General features: G+C 41.7%; 1 protein-coding gene across 2 annotated transcripts in view; it reads right to left on the bottom strand.

Annotated features, from left to right (window-relative positions):
- The window catches only part of CDC42BPA (CDC42 binding protein kinase alpha), a 3,351,611-nt gene that overhangs the window by 481,728 nt on the left and 2,845,549 nt on the right, over positions 1-24,334 (bottom strand). For both annotated transcript variants that reach the window (XM_044059574.1, XM_044059584.1), the window contains exon 28: positions 11,236-11,317. In XM_044059574.1, the coding sequence (XP_043915509.1) occupies positions 11,236-11,317 (82 nt within the window). The remainder of the gene's footprint in view (positions 1-11,235; positions 11,318-24,334) is intronic.

The raw sequence follows: 24,334 nt of genomic DNA, 5'->3' as shown, positions 1-24,334 counted from the left end.
TGAATTTGCTGACGAAGTACTGATATCCTTTCTGATGGAAGTTTTAAAGTGGTGGTGGTGGTGTCCAGTTCTGCTCCGATAAAAATGATATGTTGCGATGGCGACAAGGAAGATGAGTTTATGGTAATGCCCAGTTGACTGCAAAGAGTAAGTATGGTGTCCCTGGCTTGTATTAGCTGATGCCTGGTGGTGGCGGTGAGGAGCCAATCGTCTAAGCACAGAAACACCTTGAATCCCAAATGCCTAAGATGAGCCGTGACCACTGCCATACATTTGGTGAACACTCTGGGGGCTGTAGTGAGACCACAGGGCAGGGCTCGAAACTGGTAATGACTGGCTCCCAGCCGGAAGCGCAGATGATCCCTGGATGGTCTGGCCATTTTTATGTGGTAGTACGCATCCTGGAGATCTATCGAGCACATCCAATTGTCTTTCCCTAAGAAGGGAAGTATCGACTGAAGCATGACCATCCAGAACTTCTCCTTCTTGACAGATATGTTCAGTCTGCTGAGGTCCAAAATAGGTTTCCAGTCCCCTGTCTTTTTTTGGAACTAAAAATAATCTTGACTAAGTTCCAGATCCTATCTGGTCTGCAGGGACTAGTTGGATGACTTTTTCTTAGCAACGTTTGGACATCTACTGTTGCTTGTTCCCTGTAACTGGGTGGAACGTCCAGGATTTATTTTTGTCAGCGGGGGGGGGGGGGGGGGTGTTGAAGGGAATAAAATATCCCTCTGGAAACTATGCTTTGTATCCAGTTGTTGTTTGTTATTTTTAGCCAGGTGTCTGGATACAAAAATTAGCGACCCCCGACTGCCTCCAGAGTTGGACAGTCAGGCCTCCTTTCAGGAGTGCTGGTAGGTCTTCCCAAAGAACTGGTCTCTGTCGCCCTGGTTTTGCAGACCCCCTCTGCCATGAGGGCGGCGTCTTCCATTATTGCCCCCTCCTCTGCCCCTGGAGGGGATTCACCACGTGTCCAAAAAGGCTCCTTGGGCTTTTCAGAACCACATCATTCCTCCCTTTTGACCCTTGGGGTAGGGTCTAGTAGGGGTAGAAAAACAGACTCTGATGGCAGACAGAGTCTTTCCTTCCTGCTCACACCTGGTCAAAGTTTCCTTAACTTTGAGCTCAAAAAGAGATGAGCCACCAAAAGGGGTGTTGACAAAGGATGACTTAAAGGGCTCCGCAAAGGAACATAAGCGCATCCAGGAGTGTCTCCTTAGAGCAATTCCTGTACCCGCTGCCCTATTCATTCCATCGGCTACATATGAGATCAGACGCATAGACAAGTTCACTACAGAATTAAGGGTAGCAAGCTGGGAGGCAACCTTGTCTGAAGCTTCTTCAGCTAATGTACCCTAAAGAGTATCCCCAAGCTCTTTTAGGAAGTCTCTTTGCAGTCTTGTGAAATGTGCAAGGTAGTTCAGTGAACGTATGGCAAAAGTCGCTGAACTATACATACACTTCCCATACCTATCCATGATCTTGGACTCTCTGTTAGGAGGACAGATAGAGGAAGACGTTTCTGACATCTCCTTTTTGGTGGCTGCCACCACCACCATGGCATCAACAGGCACTCCCTTAGTGAGAAAGGTCTTATCAGGAGGGGCAGAGATAAATTTATTGGACCTCCTAGGGACAGGTTCCATGGTGTCTGGAGACTCCCACGCCCTTCATGAGACCAGCTCCATAAGCTCATCGAAGGGCGAAGACACCCAAGAGGTGGAGGGTTGAGACCCAAAAGCTTTCAAGAGAACCGACTCATCTTCAGTAGGGTTGGTGGACTTTCAGCCACTCCTCTGCTTAAGGATTTCCAATATATCTGCAAATGAGATATCTTCAGAGGGGGACCTTGGGGACCCTTCTGATTCATCTAAGTCAGTGTCAGATGTGAGAGACTCCTGCAGGGAGTCTAGATGCTTCCTCTTGCAAATTCTCTTCCTGGGAACCTCATCAGTGGGAACTTCTGGTGAGGTCTCGGAAGAGCAGGGGCCACCCAGTAGGGCTTCCTGAGGTTCAGGGTCTCTACGCTTCAAAGGGATCTTTGAGGCAGAAGTGAACACAGGTGCTTTAGGGGAAGAGGTAGTTAGTCCCGAAGTTGTGGATGTCCTGGGGGACATTACTCTCCTCATGGCCTCAAAAGCACCTCTGCTCCAGTAAGAAGGAACTGCTGGATCTGAAGAAACAGACGATTCCCTCAGCACTGGAACAGTGGGCTCCGATTCAGAGGTAGGAGCCGAACTCATCTGAGCCGAGGCCCCGAGAGGCAAAGTCGGAACCGACAGGTCAGTCCAACTATCCTCCCCGGACCCGACTGGCGAGTGTTGGCTCCTAGGGGAAATTTGAGTGAACGGAACCGATGGCACTGGAGTAGGCATCAACTCTGAAGGCTCCACAATCATAAGGTCCAACTCCTCCAGCTCTGATGGACCGGTATGGCTCAGAGGAGGAAAAGAAGAAGATGGAAGAACAATTTTCGGTTCCAAAACCTCTTGGGTCGGAACCGCTAAAACGTTTGCAAACTCCAGTGCCTGTAACAACTTCTGCACCACACGATCCACATCGAAATCGGATAGGCTGATCGAGGACCAAGATGAATGGATAGAGGGTGGTACCGACTGAAGGACTGGTGTCTTCAGTACTGCGGAGACTGGTTCCAGGACTGGGGATTGGCTCTGAAAAGACAAGATGCTCGGCTCCGAAGGCTGTGGAGCAGACATTGAAGACTTTTTTGATTTTGTCGAGTCCGATGATGAAGCCTTAGAGGACTTGGAAGATTTGGGAGACTGACTAGTTTTATCATGGTCACCCAAAGCTTTTTGAAAGGTAGATTTTAACAGTTCTCTGTCGATTAACTTTCTTTTCCTTTCATGATGTACACGGCTACTAAGGGAATGGCAGATGGAGCAACTCTCTTGCAAGTGCAAAGCCCCCAAACAATAAACACAATTAACATGACCATCAGTCATAGACATCTTTTGTCCACATTTTGGACATTTTTTAAACCCAGCCTTGGGTTGTTTCTCCTTATCCTGGTCAGCCATGAAAAATATTTAAATGCACACAAGCAAACTTGTATTATCAAAAGGAACTCACAGACACACAGACACACACACACACACACACACACACACACACACACACACACGTTTATCAATTGAAACAACACTATACTATTCCAATAGTAAGTAGCCCTTAAAAAAACAAATGGGCTATAAATAGTTAAATATGAGCTAACTATAAATGTATAAACACACTTTTCTAATATTCAAAATAGTAAGTAGCCCTTAAAAAAAAGAAATGGATGGGCTCTATATAGTTAAATATGAGCTAACTATAAATGTATAAACACACTCTAAAGGCTATAAAAGTTTCTAAAACACACTTCTAAGCTAAAAAAACACATATATATATATATATATATATATATATATATATATATATATATATATATAAATAAATCCATACCAAAGAAAGGGAAGGGAGATACTAAAGGCCTATAAAAATGATGACCAAAAGCTAGTTAACAAGCTATTAAATGTTAACAAGCTATTAAAGGTTAAACAAGTTGAAAAGATAACTTTTTTTTTTTTTTAGAAATATTTTTTATACTGGCCCGAGCTGTGAGGAAACCTCCGATCTGTTGCAGCGCCAAACTAGATCTGAGGCAACTCAAGGTGCATCATGGGATAGGGACTTGGCCTTGAGCTGTCTGCAGACCTTGAGGCTTGTAGTTGGCTAACTCGGAGCAGAGGATCGGCTCCAAACCCATCTGTAAGAATGGACGGCGACATAGAACATCACATCACTCATTTTTCTTTGCTCATGCTCTTTTAACCTTTTTTGATATTGCAGTGCCTACATTTCTTAAAACTAAACAAGGAGAAAGACAGAAAAACGGAGAAAGAAACAAAAAGAATAAACAGAAGCACCCATTTACATTAGTATCTCCATTACACTTAAAAATAACTGAAAAAACTTTACATTATAACATGCAGAGAAAATCACGTACCACTTAATTAATACTGCTAAGAAAAAAATTGTTTTACTTACAGTTAACTCTTTCCCTCCTCATCCTCTCTCCTGAGTATTTTTGAAACATTAGTGACATGAAGTAGGGCAAATACTTTAGAGTCCCTAACAAGTTTAACAAAGTCCAAACAAATCCATTATTTCCAGATTTTCTTGCTCTGTCCTGTTTCACAAATATAATTATTGTTCTGTAATCCCACATTTGTCAATTTCTAGGTTACTGATTTTAGTCTCCAAACGTTAATGACATGAAGTATGGCATATGCTTTAGAGTCCCCTACAAAGTCCAAGAAAGTCCAATATTTCCAGATTCTTTTGTTCTACTCCTGTTCATCTCCATCTCCCAAACTATGTCTCTGCTTCATCTCCAGTGCACTCTTGATTCTTCTACTCAACTTTTGTGCTTTTTTTCTCTCTCTCAATCATTTTCAATTGAAATACTGTGAAAAGTTTGACTGGTACAGTCTCTCTGTGGTCTTTATTACCAGAAGAACAAGACGCAGAATCTCCTTCTGTGTCATGGCTCACTTTTTGTTGAACACACTTTTGTATTTCTTCCTTAGCGTGTACTTCATCAAAAAATGTTTTGGTTCCTACACGGAAAATATTTTATGGTAGCTGGGTACAACTGTTTGAATCTCACATCTGCTTCTCAGCATGCCCTTTATAATGGAATAAGTGTATTCCTCTTCTGCATGGTGTGTAATGAATAGTTATTCTCCACAAACACTCTGTCTCCCACTTTTAGTACCTTTGTCCTTCTGCCATAGTTTTGTCAAAATCAACTCCTTTTGCTGGCAAGATTGCATTTTTATTATTAAAGGTCTGGGTTGTTTTCTCATATCCAGGTTTGAAGCATACACACCATGTGCCCTTTCAATTAATAATTCTTGTTGTGGAATACCAGCCCAGCTGCTTATTTGTACTTTCATGAAATTAATACAGTCTGTTCCTTCCAGCTTCTATGGTACAGAAGAAAATCTAAGGTTTCCCCTATGTACTCTGTCCTCTAATTCTCTTATTTTTTGAAACATCTCTTCTTGCACAGTCTCACATTCAGCCAGCCTTTTCTCCATTTCAGCCTCTGAGTTTTGCAGTTCTGTCACCTTACTGAATATCTGTTCAAAGTTTCTTCCATTTTTCCATCTTTTTATTGTTTGTATTGCTATACTCCAGCAGTGTTTCATTTATTTTAACCAGGTCTGTGTGCAGCTGCTTTAAACTTCCCTCTAGGTTACTGGAAGTTATGTCTGGACCTTAATCTGCTTCTTTCTGAAATGCAGTACTTTTCCCAGTCTTTTTTTTTCCTCAACATTTGTAGCTGATTTTCCTTCAGGTCCTTTAATTTTCTTTTTTCCTGGCATTTATGCAGTGCACTTACTAGTCAGTGAGTGAAATTTACCCTGAAATCTATGTCCACTGGCTTTCTCTGCTAAGTTTCTGTTTTCAGGCTGTGAGAGGCACAATTAAGCTGTTACTCAGTGTGCAGCCATCTTGGAAGCCTGCATGTCTCCAGTCTTGAGAAATATCCACATATTTATATGGCCTAGTAAATAACAGATACAATGGTACTCTAAGTTCATGTCCAAGTGTTCTTAGGTCATTATTACTAATTCTGTCTCCTCCATGTGATTTGTTTGGATTCAGTTTGTGTAGTTCTTTTTCAATATAATCTAATTTGATTTCAGTATTTGAGGTAACCTGGATGTCACCAGGATGATTTATCACCCCCCCTTTTGGAGAAAAAAAAATGATCTGAGAATAAATTTTAGAATCTACACACAGTTTATCAATGTGTATGTCTATACACTTACCACATTGTTCCTATTATGCTCAATATCTTTAGATAAATTTTCTTCAAAATTTTCTTGATCTTGTCTCACACTATGTTTAATCTGTACGTCCAGTTTGTTTACTTCAGTTTTCAAATTCAAAGTTCTACTTCTTTTCCATTTCTTGCATTTTTTGTATCTCGTCTTAATCAAGTATCTTGTTCTTATGGAAATATATCCTCCTGAAGTTGTGTGCCTAGATCCTGACTTCAAGCAATTTCTCTTTCAAAACTTTCCGCATTCCTTCTGTAGTTTTTCCACCGGCCACATCATTCCAATTACTTTTACATAGTGATTGTTTTGCTTCCATATAATCTGTCATTAATCATCTCTGCATTAGTTTAAATTTCATTTTGGAAGAATTAACTAGAAAGAAATTAACCTTTATAACCCCATTATCAGTGCACATCAATGGTGGTAAAACTTGACATGGTAACAGTCATATTTTTAGAAACACAAACAATATCTAGTATGTCCTACTTCCTGGTAGGTTTTTTTACAATCTGACACAACTGTTGCTCCTGAAGATATGTTGTAAATAATTTCATTACTAATGTTGTTGAATCAAGATTATTCCAGTCTGTTAAGACAAAATGATTTAGACAACATTATTCTTTCCTCCTGTGTTTCATGCAAGAAATGTATGAATTCAGCACTTGACTTTGGTGGTCTATACACTCCGACAATTGTTAGTTGTCCCAGGGTTGTCTTTCACAACCTACAGTATTGGTGTTAGTTTTGAATATGTAATAATCACAAGTCCCATAACAATCTTTAATCCATATCATAACGCATCCACCTGCTTTTTGTTAGGATGTCTATTACAGGAAAACATGAATACCTTGCCAGAACTGCTTTCCAGTCATTGTTCTTTAACCATGGTTCACAAACAGTAACATCATCAATCTTGTGGGAACATAGCAAGCAAATTTTCCAATTAAAAAAAATATTAATGTTCCTAGCATCTACCATCACAGATGCATCAACTGTTGCTATCTGTGAACTGCTAAATTTTCACCCAGGCAAAAACCCTGCCTTGTGTTTGTCAAACACTGGAAAATATCTGTTGCAAAAACTCTCTGTATAACATCCTGTCTAAACACATTTGCCCAAAATTAGGCTCAGATACTCTACACATTTCCATTTCTTAAAACAAGACATTTTTTCATGTAGGTATTTATTCAAAACATCTTTTAATTCATAGTGACTGGACTTTCCCTTCTATACATGATTTGTGAAAAATACATCCTAACACCTGCACAAGTTATGCTAAGAGGGCTGTAAGCTCCCTACTAACAAAGAGTCCTTGTGGATAAGATAATTTGTACCAATATGAATGAAAACAGATCCGTACTTCTTAACACCAAGGAGTTCACAGTCTGTTTTTGCTCCTGGCAAGCATAACACTATTAAATGTTCATTATCTTCTCTGCAAATCAGTTCCTCTAATAAATGAATCTCCAATTACAAGAATGTTTTCTGAACAGATCTGAAAAATCTTCAAGTTCTAATTCAACAATATCTGCCCTACCAACTGTTAACAAAGGAATGATCTCCGACATTACTAGTCTTAATAATCCCACTGTTTTCATTGCTTATTACATTTGTAAGCATACAATTGTCATCCAGCTGGCTTTGTATATCCATAACTTGAGGCGTTTTGTCAACTTCCATCTTTCTCTTTTTTTCTTACAGTAATGTTCCTTAGTTCTTCCATTGTCAATATTGAGTTCTTCCTTTTTATCTGTGCCTTCCCTCTTTTCTCTACATACTCGTTTGGAAAAATGATGACTGAAGACTGAAGGTTTTCTGGTAGAAAAATGGTATCATTCCCTGTAATCTGTGTGTCATATAACAAAAAACAATGTCCTTTTTAGTATGAATTTTCTTGGCTTTAGAAAGATTAATCGATTTATTTTTCTTCCTTGTTATTTGTTGTGAACTCTCTTCTTTTCTCATTTCTTTCTACATGCGATGAATACTCAGATTATTGAATACTTGTATCCAGAATTCTAAAGTTGTCAGTGGTATCTTCTTGTTCAACGAGGGTTGAGAGATCTTTAATGACAACAGACATTTCCTTTCCTAAATGTGTTTTATTTGCTCTTTGCCTAACATTATTTATTTCATCAATCAAGTCATTAATATATGTAGCAACAGTTCTTCAAGCTGTGCCAATTACATAACTGCAATCCTCATCAGTAAGTCTAGATTTACTACTAATAAAGGTAAGTAAATCATCAAACTTTTGACATAAGGAACACAGATCACTAGGGATATCAGGTGCTACCTTTAACTATATATAGCATTTAGTACACTGTATAAAATACTTGTGCTTTAGCAAATCATTAATAGCGTATTCATTTAAGGAATCCATTTTCAGCGGCAAATGTATTAAGAATTCTAAAAGAAAAGGATAATCAAAATCAATCATCACATCACTGAAGAAATTTTAAATTGACTTCTATGAGAAAATTAAACAATGTAAGTAAATATTAAATTAAGTAGAATAAAGTCGTTGCTCTGTCTGTAGCAGTTGTGAAAGCTGCACAAAAGCTGTAATTCCTTTACATCAAGTACAAATGCGTGCAGTAGTTTCTTTTTAGCAGTAAAGGTCAATAGATTACAAGCCAACACAGGACTGTTTCAGATAAACTCTGGATTGTCATCTCTGAAGTCTGTGTGAATTTGTAGCTAACTAGGCCTTTTGAGTAGCTAAAATTTGCCTGTCTAAAATCCATCCCTAACAAGTGAAAATTACAGGAAAAAGAACAAAATATACATCAAAGTGAATCTTCTTATGTACAAGGTATCCCTTTCTTCCTACAAACAGTGAAAAAATGGGAAAGAAAATAAAATATATTCGAACTAAATGTTCTTTTATCGGGCAACTACACAGTCAATCACAAACCAACACTGGATTGTTTAGCTAGCTCTGGATTGTCTTCTCCTCTGTCTACGTAAATTTATAGCTAACTAGGCCCATTGGGATGGCTAAAATTTGTATGTCTAAAACACATCCCTTTTTAACAACAAACAGTGAAAATCAGAGGAAAATAATAGAATATAAATCAAAGTAAATCCTGTCTACAAGCTATCCCTTTCTTCTTACAAATAGTGAGAAACATTGCAAAAAATGAAATAATAATCAAAATAAATCTCATCTTTTCTTATTAGGCTACTGCACAAGCACCTGCAAAAACACTTTTTTTCCCTTTAGCTGTTATTCACTGCTTAATGGGTTCTGTGATTGTTATAACAGTTCACAGCTGTTTATGTGTAACTTCATGTCTATGTTTGGTTGAATTGCTACATTTTCAATGATGAGGGCTTTCACTATATATTGTAAATGTCCTGCCTTTTGATAATCTGATGTTCGAGTTATGGACATGCCTATATATGTATGCACACACACACACACACACACACACACACACACACACAAGCATATGCACATAACTTACATACAAGTCATTGCATATAAATTATATCACTGTTTCAAATGTCTTTAGGTAACCCAGGCAGTGTCTAAATGGGGTCCTTACCAAGAACTACATAATCCATGTGATAAACTACAAGTAAACCAAAAATAAAATCAAGTGAACACATTAGTTTTTAAAGGGGATTTTTCCCCCTATGCCTGAAGACCATCAAGACACTCAAGTAGGACTCTGACTACACATTCCCCTGTACAACAGAATTACCCCAGTATGGTCACAGGGTGAGAGACATCCTGATGGGTCATCATTCACACATGCAAGAGTGCTTGTGACCTGATTGACATCACAGCAATGGGGTGCTTGTATGGCCTAACCGCCAACCCCTCACCAAAGGGGAAAAAAACTACTTGTGTCACTGTGGGGATCCACAATGCCCTTTCCCCTTATGACTGCATTTTCTCTGTATATTCCCTAATGAATGCTACCACCAACTAGTTTGATAAGCCAAAAACCCAACTTCAGGATATACACTTTCACATCACCCTTACTTCATAGGACTGTGGTTGTTTGCATCCTGCTATTCCTTTATTATCCCCCCAGCAGGGTGGGCAGATCTATCCTACCTTGTCAGCTCTAACAAGCACACCATAGCCATTACCTGAATTTGGGTCATCTGGTCTGCAGTCAGGGCATTCTCCCACTATGCCATTGGAGCTGGCTACAGGTGTACACATTAGCTTCACTGGAGAGTTTCTTCAAAACAGGGTTAACTAAACCAGTGAGTCTTTATCTGGCTTAACAGAACTAGGGACTCACAGATGATTTATTGAAATCATGAAGACTGCTGCAACTTCTTTTGCCTGTAAATCTACTTTGCCCATCAATTTTAATCCCACTGATCCATTTACTGCCATTTACTACACTGGGGTGAAAACCCACTGGCCCATTTATTCTCCTCAGGAGACAGATTCAAGCACAAGAGCAGAGCCATCACCTGCGGTGGGTTCAAGGATTTTCTGCAAGAGAGTCTTGAACCTTTGCACCACGGCTGTGATGTCCAGTGTACTTCCACAGGAGCTGTTCCTGGCTGCAGTACTTCACACTCCCAGGCAAGCCTTGGGCATCATGTTTTTCACCAATGGGATAACCATGGTTAATCTCTAAAGGTAAACAAGTTGTCAAGCCACTTCAAACCAACCATCCCTGACCTGTCATCATTTAAGCTACAAACTCAACTCAAGCTGACTGGTGTATAGTCACAGCTTTATTCCTCTATGCCACACAGCTGGCCATAAAGCCTGTTTCTTGACAGTCACAAAACATGTTCGCCTCTTCTGTTTACTGACAAAATTTATTTTACAGTAGAATTACAAATGTATCTACATTTAAGAGGGCACAAGGGGTGCTAATTATTGGGATTTTTCATCCCAAAACAGATATTGATTACAAATTCAACTTGTAAACTACACATATTTCAAAACTTCTTGCTTTGACAAACTTCTAAAAAATAGCAAAATAAAAGAGATTAGTCTGGTTAGGCAACCCAGAGTGTCCACAAAGATTACCAGTGCCTAAATGTGGCTATACTGTTAAGAAGATTACACCATCTTGGCAATGGCTCCTCTCCAGCAACTTCCATAGCTAGTAAAATATTACTGCTGGGATTCTAGTAAATTGACTATTATGCCCATGAAGCAATGAACAGCAAAATCTAACATAGGTACCAACCTCAGCAGTGGTACCACATCTGTTTTCTGTTCCTGCTTCCACTGAGTCTCAGCTTTTCTATTGAACACTCAAAAAATGTTATAAACTGATTATAAGTAACATATTTTCAATGCAGTATATGTAATTAGAAACATTAATTACAACACATTCAATATTAAAAGTTATGTAAACAGTTCACATGTTTTAACCAAGCATTTACTCACCCGAAAAATACAGGGAATGTCCTTTCTGTTTGCATGGATGACATCAGAAGCTAGTACTGAGCTCACTGAAAACTCTTCATCCCTGTAAGAAAAAATAAAATAATATGTCTTTATAGTGGGACATTTTAACAAATCCATTAATTTAATTCCTAATGTTTCCCCATGACATCTTACAGTGCAAAAAATAATCTGAGGGCTTGCTTGACATATGGTCAATAAACAATGATGAAATGAAGACACGGTCTATCTCTGTCACAATGGATCTATGTCAATATGCCAAACCTAAGCGTTGTCCATCGTCGATTGCTTTTTAGCGAGAATGTCAGCCCTGGTAGTCTGCTTTCTGTGCCAATCTACCAACTTTTGCCAAAAGTACACTCAAATACCGTGTGGGTTTGGACTACCTTACTAACTGAAATGGCATATGGACATGGAGTTTCTCGGCCTATTCATTTTCTAATTCAGAAGCAAGCAAGTTAGTTCCAATTTAGTTGTCAACAAGATGAAAAAAGATGAGCAGAAAAGTATTCTATATCACACAAGTGAAATTATTGTCTCATCAGAAATGCAGACAGTTAAGCAAGTTAACCAGAATAAGACATTTACAAGTATGTCCTGCTGAAGAAAATCAGTCACATAGCATTTTAATGGTGACTATGTAATTCAAACAACTCTCAAATACAGCGCACAAAACAAAATGATCAAACCTTAAGTAACAGAAAAAATTCAGCAGGGTTGCTCGCAGCATATCCATCCATAACATTTGTAATTGGCATCTAGGAGGGTCTGGAAGAGTCACAGTCATGGAAAGTTTGACTAGATAAAGGATGAAGCATCGGAAGGGTAGATGTAACTGTGACAATAGGAGATACTGCCAGCCATGCCAGGGAGAAGTAGGGCAGAAAATGCAACACTTGTGCCAGCACAGCTAGCTGAAATTTTATAAATAATTGCATGTGATTAGTATATCAACCTGATCTGTGCAGATCTTTGTGCTGAAAATGTATCTGTGAGCTCTTCTTGTGTTAATTGTGTTAAAATTTATTAACAGTGCACCCTGCTTAAATTCATATCACAATAGTTTTATTATTTCCTTTTGGTTAGCTTAGTTAGGCAGGGAGAGCAGTCAAGGATGTCAGCGGAGGATTATGGCAAGCTGACAAGGAACCATTTGGCTGAGATGTGCCAAGCCAAAGGACTAGGGCATGCCAACCTGACTAAAGGGAAAATGATTGCAGTCTTAATCACAGCTACAGCACAGACCAGCAACCAGTAGGATAACCAGTCTGTTGATGGGGACTTGCAGCTCTAAGAAACAGGACAGTTCAACTTTTCTCAGAGGACTTAAAAATCCATCTGGAGTCAAACAGGTTTGAACTGGAGGCCAAACGGCTGGAATTAGAATCAGCAGAGCGAATGTGGGATTTGGATGCTGAAGAAAAGGAGAGACTGAGATGTTTGGAAGGCGAAGAAAATGGGAGGCAGAGGCAACATGGAAAGGAAATGCTGACTCTTTGCCAGGATCATGGAGGTAATGTGAAAGGGAATAACTGTACCCCAGAAGCAATAAAGGTCAGTAAAATTCTTCCTCAGTACCAAGAAGGTGATACCTTTGATAGTTTTATTCATATATTTGAAACAGTATGCAAACAGTATGATGCTGACCAAGGGCTCTGGTACAGTTCCCCACCCCCTTGCTCCATGGTAAAGCTGTAACTCTTGTTTCTAAATTGTCTGACACTGATTGTTTAGATTATGACCAAGTTAAGCACTGTTTATTACAATGTTTTAAGTTAACACCTAAAGCTTACAGAAAAAAGTTTTGTGAGCATGAACGCAAAGCAGATGAAAGTGTATGTGATTATATGGCTGAACTAAGCACTTATGAAATTTTCATAGGTGGGTGAGTGGGTGTCAGACTACTACTTTTGAAAAGGTGGCAGACCTTCTGTTGAGGGAATAAGCCCTTAGCACTTTGCCTGAGGACATAAGAATCTGGTTGGCATACAGGGAATGCAACTCTGCAGATGAGTTGGAGAAAAAAGGAGACCTATACCTAGCAAGCAGGGCATCACTGCACAGGAAAGGGATGACCAGTGCTGCACATAGATATAAGAGAACCCATGGTGGGCAGCCTAAACCACCCCAACAGAGTCCAGCAGTAACATGGGAAGTCACTAGTTCAGGTACATGGCCAGGATCAAGGGTTAAATGTTTTAAATGTAACCGGTGGGGCTATGTAGCATATGGATGTCTATGAAGGCAAGGTGGGGGAGACAGCAAGTAGGAATAACAGAATGCCAGTGGTAAGTTGTCTGGAGACCACAGGAGTACTAAACTACCAGCAGAATTTACATCCGCTCTTGGTAGATGGAAAATTGGCTACTGCCAAGAGAGAGAGACAGCCTCTGACATAACCATTGTGAAGCCTGCAGTGGTTAAAGAGGAGCAGTACTTGCTTGGGCAGTCCACTCCAGTCACAACTTTAGTAGCGCTCCCATTCCAAATGCCTCCGGCCATGGTTCACCTTGACTGGAAGGATGGAAAAGGAAGCAAGCAAGTAGGTGTGTTTGAGTATATCCCTTCAGATGTTTTGACAGGGAATGATTTTGGTAATGCAGTACCTTGTGTGCATGCAGTGACACACAGTCAGGCCTGGAGACAGGCATGTGGGTCTAGCAGCCTGGGGGGACCCAAACAGACCGCACACCTGAAGCCACGACTGGTGATGTGGTTTCTTCAGTGAGGGAGCTACTCTGTAGCAGTAAGACTGAAGGTGAGCCACAGCTGCTGGTGGGTACTAATGTTCCCTTAGGCAGAGTGACTGCAAGGACAGAGGTGAGTAGTACTACCCAAGCTGACAGTGAGGCACTGCTGTTAGAGGATACCACACATTCTGTGGAAGGGGAGCTAGGAAGGGTTACAAAGAGAGAACTGAGACAGGCTCAGCTCTCAAACCCTACATTACACCACTTGAGGGGGGTAGCTAGGGAGCCGCCTGATTTTCAAGGAAAAGGGGATTCCATATACTGGAACAAAGGGTTACTGTATAGACAGTAGACCTCTGAGGGAGGGCTACAAGGTGAGATAATATAGCAGTTGGTAGTGCCTACAGTCTGGCACTTCTAGCCATAGCCCTTGGCATTCCCTTTGCAGGTCATATGGGCAAAAAACATACCAAGAGAAGTATTATGCAGAACTTTAATTGGCCTGGAATTGCCAGGGATGTAAAAGGGTACAGAGACAAGGGCAAAGCTCCTTTGATGCCTTTGCCTGTGATAGAGGAGCCATTTCAGAAGGTAGCTATGGATGTTGTGGGGCCTCTGAGTACCCCAAGTTCCACAGGGAAGAAGTATATCCTAGTGGTAGTATATTATGCTACTAGACACCCTAAAGTGGTGGCTCTGTCCTCCATCGAGGCAGAGAAGGTGGCAAATCCTTTGCTAGAGATTTTTAGCAGGGTAGGTTTCCCAAGAGAAATATTGACAGAGGTGCCAACTTCATGTCAGACCTACTGGCTTGTCTGTGGGAGCACTGTCGGGTGAAGCACTTAAAGACCACTCCCTATCACCACCATACTAATGATCTTGTGGAGAGGTTAAACTCTACACTATAGACTATGCTGCGGGCATTTGCAGACCAGTTTAAGAGAGTGGGACAAATCTTTGCCCCATCTGTTTGCTTACAGAGAGGTGCCCCAGGAATCTACAGGTTTTTCACCTTTCAAATTGCTGTATGGGCATAGGTTGAAGGGACCTCTAGGTTTGATTTGTGATGAGTGGGAGGGTGAGTGCAAATCTCACAAGAAGTCTGTTGTGGCATATGTACTAAACCTCAGGACAAGGCTTAGAGAGCTCATGGGCTTGGCCCAGGAGAACCAGGCAGGAGCCCAACAGCAGAAAAAGGGCTGGTATGACAGGAATGCTTGAGCCAGAGAGTATGCTGTGAGACAGCAGGTGATGGTGCTCAGTCCTGTCAGACACAATAAACTGCAGGCAGCTTGGGAGGGACCCTTCAAGGTGGTAAGGAAGGTCAGTGATTTTAACTACATAGTAGAGCTGCTAAGCAGGATGCAGGGGCAAAAATTGTACCATGTTAACATGATGAAGCCTTACCATGACAGGGAGGCCCTTGTGCTGAGTATTTGTAGTAGATGGCAGGAGGTGTCTGATGGAGGATCTGGCGATTGATCTCCTCAGTGAGGCTCGGACTTACACCTCAGTGGAAGGGGTAGCAATGTCCCAGTGGCTATCCCCTACCCAGGTTCGATAAATCTGAGCAATGTTACAGGAGTTTGGGGACATGTGCCCTTGGAAACCAAGGTGCACCCACCTGGTGCAGTGCCATGTGGATACAGGGCCCCAAAGACCTATAAAGCAGGCCTCTTACAGGGTGCCTGAGTGAGTCAGACAAATTGAGAGAGGAGATACAGGAGATGTTTGAACTGGGAATACAAGACACTCAACATTCACACAGAGTCAGATGCTTACCGCATGCCTAGGACAGATGAAGCCCTACACCAGCTGGTGGGGCTAAGTATCTGATCACTACTGATCTTACCAAGGGCTACTGGCAGATGCCCTTAACTTCCAACGCTAGAGAGAGGCCAGCCTTTGTGACTCCTTTCAGCTTATATGAGTTGATGAATATGCCCTTAGGAATGAAAAATGCCCCAGTGATTTTCCAGAGGCTGGTAGAAAGTATCCTAGCAGGAGTAGGAGATTATGCCCTTGCTTACCTAGATGATATTGCCATCTACAGCCATTCATGGTAAGAGCACCTTCAGCATGTCAGGGAGGTGCTGGGCAGATTGCAGAGGGCAGGGTTGACCATTAAGCCCAGTAAGTGTCAGGTGGGTATGGCAGAAGTCACCTACCTGGGACATCGAGTGGGAGTGGTAAGATCAGGCCAGAACCTGCCAAAGTGAAAGTCATTCAGGCATGGCCTGCCTCTGTTACTAAAAAACAGGTGAGGCAATTCTTAGGGACAGCAGGGTACTATAGAAAGTCTGTCCCCAGTTACAGTACCACAGCTGCTCCCCTCACATACATGACAAGGAAAAACAGGCCAGATAATGTAGTGTGGACCCCAGCAAATGAGCAGGTATTCCAGAAGCGTAAAAGAGCTTTGGGACAACCCCCTGTGTTAGCCAGCCCAGGGAACAGCAAAGAATTTGTGGTGCAGGGGGATGCTTCACACCATGGGGTGGGGGTTGTACTTAGCCAGATTTCCTCAGATGGACGAAAGCACCCAGTGGTATACCTCAGCTGTAGACTCCAACCCAGGGAGGAATGCTATTCAGCTGTAGAAAAGAAATGTCTAGCCATATTTTGGGCACTACAGAACCTTCAGCCTTATCTGTATGGAAGGAAATTCACTGTAGTTACAGACCACAATCTCTTAACATGGCTACACAGAGCCAGCCAGCAAAATGCCAAGTTATTACAGTGGAGCGTGGGATCGCAGGCATATGATATGACAGTACAACACCATAGTGGGGTCAGGAATGCCAATGCAGATGGGCTCTCAAGACAGGGAATGGGGTAACATATTTCCATATAGGCTTACTTCTCTCAAGCCATATTTCTCAAGGGTCATTAGAAAAACTAGCTTGAATCTTCAAAGGGGAGGGGTGTGACAATAGGAGGTACTGCCAGCCATGCCAGGGAGAAGAAGGGCAGTAGATGTAAGACTTGTGCCAACACAGCTAGCTGGAATTATATAAATAATTATATGTCATTAGTATATCAACCTGATCTATACAGATGCTTGTGCTGAAAATGTATTTGTGAACTCTGCTTGCGTTAATTGTGTGAAAATATATCAACAATGCATCCTGCTGAAATGAAGAGAAATGTGCATGTATTATGGTAACTGAATCAAATGTATATGTTTCAATACAGGACACTGGCACAGCAATGGTTAACCAGCTGACTTATTTTAAGAAGAATAAGGGAAATGTAAGTGAGCTGTTAAATCATTAAACAGCACCCCACAGTGCTGAGTAGGCCCGGAGCTGGTAGGTCTGGGAGCAGCCATTATCTGTTAGCTTTTGTAAAGAAAAGGGGAAATGCTGTAAATGTTTCTGGCACCAGGTATTGCCATAAAAGCTCTAAATGTGTATTGTAGCAGTCTGCTAAAGGCTTGTCTCAAACTTCAAAAGGAGATACTGTGAGAACCTAGAGTCAGGTGACCAGATCAGGGCATCCTGCAAGTCATATTGGATATTATATTTTACAGGGAGTAATCTCAAAATATAGAGTATTCTGTTTGGGGCCTGACTAGAAAGACTATTCACGTATTTAATCTTGCCTTTCCCAAGTAAGTAACTTAATTAGGGAACAGTAAAATTCTCTTAGAATCAGTCAGGAATATAGTGACGCTTAGTTTAGATATTGTTTTTCTTTATTAGTCTGAATCTGTCTTTCATTGTTCTTTTCAATATTTCCTGTGATTTGAACTCTGTGGTTTACTGTGAATATATATTCAACATTTTCATGTTCTTTAATTATTTATTATTAGATATATTTAAAACTTTTATTGTAGCTGGTTCTTGTAGAGAATATCTGACCTTTGACAGTACTTATATTTATTTGGTGACACTGTGTGAGCCACCCCAGAAGGCCTAGCTGTTTTAGTGAACTACTACCATTTGTATTAGAATTAATATTACACAGTACAATTGGAGACCCTTTGATAAGAGCCTTATAGTACTAACTGGTGGCTGTGACAACTAGATTACAATATGGGCAAAGTTGGTAGAGCGGGTAAACCTGTGCCAGCCATTCCCAGGTGTGTGTGTGTGTGTGTGTGTGTGTGTGTGTGTGTGTGTGTGTGTGTAAAAATTAAATCTTAAAGAGTGTGCGTGTCAGCTACTTGGGGCAGAGACACAAAGCACAGGGTTTATAGAGAGGGTGCTGAAGGATCTGGCTTGGACACTCGGCTGAGGACCTAACCCTACAGCTATACCAGTGGGGAGTCTTACTGGGGACTTGGAAGGGGACATAGACATCCAGACCCTGGGCTCAGTGTGTTCTCAATAGCTCTCAATCAAAAAGGAACAAATCTCAACAAAATCAGGGACAAATCCAAAAATAATCAGGGACAAATACAGAAATCAGGGACAATCAAGGACACCTTTAAAATATTAGTACTATAAACCTGAGACATTAACAGAATATGAGAATGTGAGTTATGATGCATTTTCTGAAGTAAAAACTTAGTATCACTAATTATTGCCCTTATTTATTAAGTGTAATTCACCTTACTTCTTCCAAAAGTCACCAATTTTACAAGGGATTAAGAGGGGGCAGAGCTAAAATTTGAGTCAAAATTAGGGACAGTTGAGAGGTATGGTGTTCCCTGTGTGCTCTTAAGGGAAATTGTACTTGATACAGAAAGGTCTGCATCTGAAAATACTGAACATATCTATTCGTATTCCAAGTGCACGTCTCTCTCCAGTGTCCATGGTGAGGATTCAGGCTCCGTGATTACTTGCCCAGCGTGGGGATGACAAACAGTGCTGCCCATCCCATATGTCAGCAGTGGTGGCCATCACAGTAATTACCTTAAGAAGGAGGTGTGACAGGATTGACACTTGATTACCTCCTTGATGAAAGCAACAAAACATGAAGATGAACAACTGATGGTGTGAAATATAGTGAATGTTACATCACACACATTCTGACACTTGCCTGTATATCAATATACATGCACATTGGTAACTAGAGTTGCCTCATCTCATAACTAATGTCAAGTACACCACACTGCAGTCCATTTTAACATCTAGTACAATTCTCACAACACCACTGCACTTGGATTAGTGGTTCTCCAAATGTAATGGCACTGCAGCATACAGGAATGCAGTCCAGAGTGTAGGTAACACAAGTTAAATTTTCATTTCAGGGACTGTAATACATAGCCAGGGAGGAGGCGAATGAACAGCTTACATCAGCTCACCCAACCCCAGAGAGAGCGCCTGTAGTTCTACTTCAAGTGGGGGCATGCCCTGGTGAAAGCCAAAGCATGTTAAATGCAGGCTACAATAAGTTGTTGGGGAGGGGGGCAGCATCACAGGTGATGTCTGTCAGATAATCCTCACTCCACCAAATAGGGCTTCCCATTCCCCTTCATCCAAAACCCTTGTCTCTGGCCACATATATGATGCTTGCCTCACAAATCTAACCCTTCATAAAGGAGGGGTGGTAACCTTACTATATTAAAGACAGTTAAGACCACCTCGCCCTGGTAATGATGGCCCACTTGTATCCAGGGTTACAGTATGATTGTACCTCCTGCTATCCTGAAGGGAGAGGGAGGGAGAAAGGAATAACTGGGCTAATGGGGACAAAGGACATATGTCAGTGGCAGAGGGGATATGCAACCATAATTAAACAAAGACAGAGTTCTTCAACTGGGAGGGATAGCTAACAATACATTTTCATTGGTGCTGTTAAGATGAGCAGGGGAAGAGGAAATTAAATGAAATGATGTGCATCAAACCTGAATTCTCAACCCTCAGTACTCTAAAGAAGAGGAGGTCTGTTATAAAAGAAGTCTTTAAGGACAGCAAAATTCAGGAAAAAAAATCAGCTTACTTCTTCAGGACATTACTATTGAGCTAGAACACTTTTTTATATTTTTGGCTCTAATGACATGACCACAGAGTTTCCTTTTCTGCTGCCATATCAACCCATCTATTCCCCCCATAGGTGACATCCTTACTTCCTATTTATTTCTCCTAGGGTTGAGAGTGATGAAGGTGATGCCAATATCCTCTCTGGGATCAGTTTTTTTTTTGGTATGGACCTACCATTTCTCCTGTGCATGCCAAAGGGATGATGTACAATGGGTGTATTTGAGAGGTTTCCTGCCTGCTTTTGCAAGTGGTATCCCCTCCATATCCTTGCCTCTCCTAAAATGAAAGCACCTCCAATGATCTACAGCCTCCACCACAAATTCTCATGAAGTCAGCTCCCTTGACATGTGCTCCTCAGCCCTTTCTCCAGTCAGAGTAAACTGGCTCTGCCTTGTTAATTCCTCTCACTTTCTTAAATTCCTCCACTGTTTAGTCTGCTAATCAAATCCATGCTGGCTGGGTCATAACCTTCCATGTTACAGAGCTGGCTATGGCATAGTTGTTGGTAGAACTGAATGTTTTAGTTAAAGTAACAACACATTAGATAATCTCTTAAAACATTCTTTCACTGAATTTTTGACTGTGGCCTATCTTGGACGTCATTGGGCAGAAGACAGAGAAACTTAGCTCAGATAAGGTGTCAGCCTACAGAAAGACACACAAACACTCAAAAAACACATTGCATGCTGAACTATGGGCAATTTGGAAGATCAGCAATTCACTTATGTCACATATATGGGATACTAAAGGAAACCAAAGCATTCAGTAAAACTCCACACAGACACAAGGACATGCAGACATCATGAAGAGGGGTTGCTTCTCTAACGAACCCAACAGATGAGTCAAGCCCTGTAAGTCAGCAATGCTAACCACTGTGTCATTCTGCTGATCCTCAGTGATTTGATGAAATAGCAAGCACTCCAACTAGCTAGAAAGTTGAATGACATAGCTAACTACTAAAAATAATGCATCAGGCTAACCACACTCTGAAATGTCATACTGTTATTGAAGTATATCATTCACTTAAGATCTCAAAAAGTTTACACAAATGGAAAAGATGCTAAAACACCAATAACATTTTTTGGAATGTCATAACAAACTATGATGTTCTGAAGTCAGCAAACACTATAAAAAATAATCACTGCACTCGAGTCCACAGGTCTGCTGTCCCAATCTTGAGTCCGATTATGGGTTACTTTATGCTCACTGGTCATACAATGTAACATAGCATTTTGTTGGAAAAGGATGCAAGTAATCAGTAAATAGCAGAAAAATACTATTTGGATTTACATTTTCTTCTGCTTCTGAAGCAAGTAAACTAAAAAAAATGCAAGAATTTTTGAGGGCGAATAAGTGTAGTTCTTAGTAGAAATTTCAGAAAGGTTATTACAACTGACCTGGCAACTAAGTTGATCCATGGACCTTTTTTAGCCATGACCCAAACCAAAAAGAAAGTACAGTTGTGTAAGTACAGTTATGTACACTTACCATAAATGTAGATGTTCAAGTGTATTCACTGTTGCAGTCATCACATTTGGGTTATCTGCCTGCAGGTAGCTCTCAGCTGGCCTGAAAACCAGAGTCTTCGGATTTCTGCGTCGGATGCTGTCGCTTCTTCCATGAAGTCAGGCCGTCAGGGGTATAAAACATGCTGCCGACGCCATTACATCAGTTTTTCTTGCCACAGATGTCAGGTGCCCCCACAATAGGAATCAATTATATGGTATGGAACACCACCAGTAAAAAGCAAATACACATGATATAATATATGCCACAAGGAGGAAAGGTAGAAGTCAAGAGAAGTCAGAGGGCTGGAGGGAGGGTAACCAGGACTGCAACAGTGAATACACTCGAACATCTACATTTATGGTAAGTGTACACAACTGTACTATGTTCTTCGTGTTTCACTGTTGCAGTTATCACATTTGGGTTGATTCCCAAAGCTAAGGAAGGGTGGAGGTAGCTAAACAGCATTAGGGCTAGCAATAAGGCCCTATAAGACTGCTGTGGCAAATCCAACTCTGGATTTAGAAAAGATAGGCAGGTGATAATGCTTGGTGAAAGTATGTACAGAGCTCCACGTTGCAGCTTCCAGGATGTCCCTAATAGGGACACCTCTGTAAAATGCAATAGAGGCAGATGCAGCCCTGGTGGAATGTGTTCTTATCCACTGTGGGGTAGGTTTTCCATGGTGTTTGCAGCAGAAATGGATGCAATGTGCTATCTATTTGGAAACGGTTTGCTTTGAAATGGCCTTCCCCTCTGCCCCTGCAGCAAAGCTAACTAGCAGTTGGTCAGATTTTCTGAGAAGCTTAGTCCTGTCCAAATAGAATCTAAGCTGTCTGTGTAAGTCTGGAGAATGCAGTATCCCCCCCCCCCCTTTATTCTGAGGATTAGGGAAAAAAGTAGGCAAATTAATGGACTGCTTTAGAGCCACACTAGACACTACCTTAGGCATAAAGGATGGATTAGTCCTGAGGGAAATCCTGTCCGCATGGAAGACAATGAAGGGTTCCACTGCCATGAGGGCCTGCAGTTCAGACACTCTTCTTGTTGAAGTGATGGCTAGAAGTAAAGCTGTTTTCCAAGAAATGAATTTCAACTCTGCTGTAGCAGCTGGTTCAAAGGGGGGAAGAGTGAGTTTTTCCAATACAAAGTTAAGGTCCCACGCTGGAGTGGGAGCCCTCCTGGGGGGTCTTAAATTTCTGGCCCCTCTAAAGAATTGTTATAGCAGGGGTTGAGAGAAGAGGAGTGGCTCGGTATTATAATGTGCTGATATGGCAGAGGCATGAATCTTAATTGAAGAGAAAGATAGGCCCTTGTGGAGCATTTCTGTTAAATAATCTAGAATATGAGGTAATCCGGGCACCGTTGTGCCCATCCCCTGAGCCTGGCTCCAGGAACAGTATCTTTTCCACTTTTCTGAATAGGATTTTCTAGTACTAGGTCTCCTTGCCTCAAGAATGACATCCAGCACCTGCTTACTAAGGGTTGCTGGAGGTGAGGTCAGGGAATTAGCCAGGCCACAAGGTTCAGGGTTTGAAGGTGAGGGTGCAGAATCTGGCCCGCCTGCTGGGACAGCAGGGAAGGGGTCTGAGGCAGGTGCCAAGGTTGCAGCACTGTCAGACTGCGCAAAAGGGGGTACGAGTGCTGGTGTGGCCAGTCTGGTGCAATCAGACTTGTCCTTGGCTTGCCCTATTTGATCTTTAGTAGAACCTTCGAGGAAAGGCAGAGGGGGAAAGGCATAAGCTGAGAGGCTTTCCCAGGTAAATAACAGGGCATCCACTTTCCAAGCTTGACTTTGAGAAGTTCTGGTGCAGAATTTGTTCAATTGGTAGTTCTGAGGGGAGGCAAACAGGTCTACCTCTGGTGTCCCCATTTGTTCCTCAAGAGCTTGAATATTTTGTGTTCCAGTTTCCATTCGTGTGGGTCCATGAGATTTCTGCTTGTCGTCTGCCAATGAATTTAGTTTGCCTGGCAGGAATTGAGCTTGTATGTTCACTTGGTAGCTCAAGGCTGTGTTCCACAGAGCCATGGCTAGTCTGCAGAGTTGGTAGGAATGTGTCCCCCCCTGCTTGTTCGTGTACCACATAACTGTGGTGTTGTCTCTTTACCAATAGTTGTCCTGGAAGAATAAGGTCGCTGAAGGCTGTCAGAGCATTCTGTACAGCTAACATTTCTTTCTGATTGATATGCAGGTGCATCTGTTTTGGGTTCCATTTACCCTGAATGCACTTCCCTGCCATGTGAGCCCCCAATGCATAGTCTGATGTGCCTGTTGTTAGGGTTTGTGCGGCAAGGGGTAGAGTGAAAGGGAGTCCCTTGTTGTGGTAGCAGGCCTCTGCCCACCAAAGGAACTCTGCCCTTAGACAAAGACTAATAGGAATCATTGTTCCCAGGTCCTGAGAATGTTGACACCATAGACTTTATAGATACCACTGAAGTTTCCTCATATGCAGTCTTGCATATGGAATTAACAGAATGCAAGAGGCCATGAACCCCAGGGCTTGCAGGATTTTCCTTGCAGATAGCTGGGTTTTTGTGGCCAGTAGTTTGATGTAGGTTGTCAAATGAACTTGTTTCTCTGGAGTGAGGAATGCCATCTGGGAAGTTGTGTTCAAGCTCGCTCCCAGGAATACAATCTGTTGGCAGGTAATAGGTGTGATTTCTTCTTGTTGATGGTGTACCCCAGTGAAGTTAGAAGTCTCTTTACAAATGCCAGGTGCTGTAATCGTAAGTCCTGACTCTCTGCCTGAATCAGGCAATCGTCCATGTATGGGTAAATCTGAATATTTCTCTGCTGCAAAATGCAATGGCAGGAGCTAGGCACTTTGTGAATACCCTGGGCGCAGTAGATAAGCCAAAAGGAGGAGCAGAGAACTGATAGTGCATGGAGCCTGCCCTGAAGCGTAGGAATTTTCTGCAAGATTCCCTTATTGGGATGTGCAGGTAAGCTTCTTT

Source organism: Protopterus annectens, chromosome 1.part2, assembly GCF_019279795.1.
Source record: "Protopterus annectens isolate FY-2018-M chromosome 1.part2, PAN1.0, whole genome shotgun sequence".
In the NCBI taxonomy this organism is placed as follows: Eukaryota; Metazoa; Chordata; order Ceratodontiformes; family Protopteridae; genus Protopterus; species Protopterus annectens.
The sequence above is the reverse complement of the archived record's forward strand: the minus strand, read 5'-3'. Positions and strand labels throughout refer to the sequence as shown.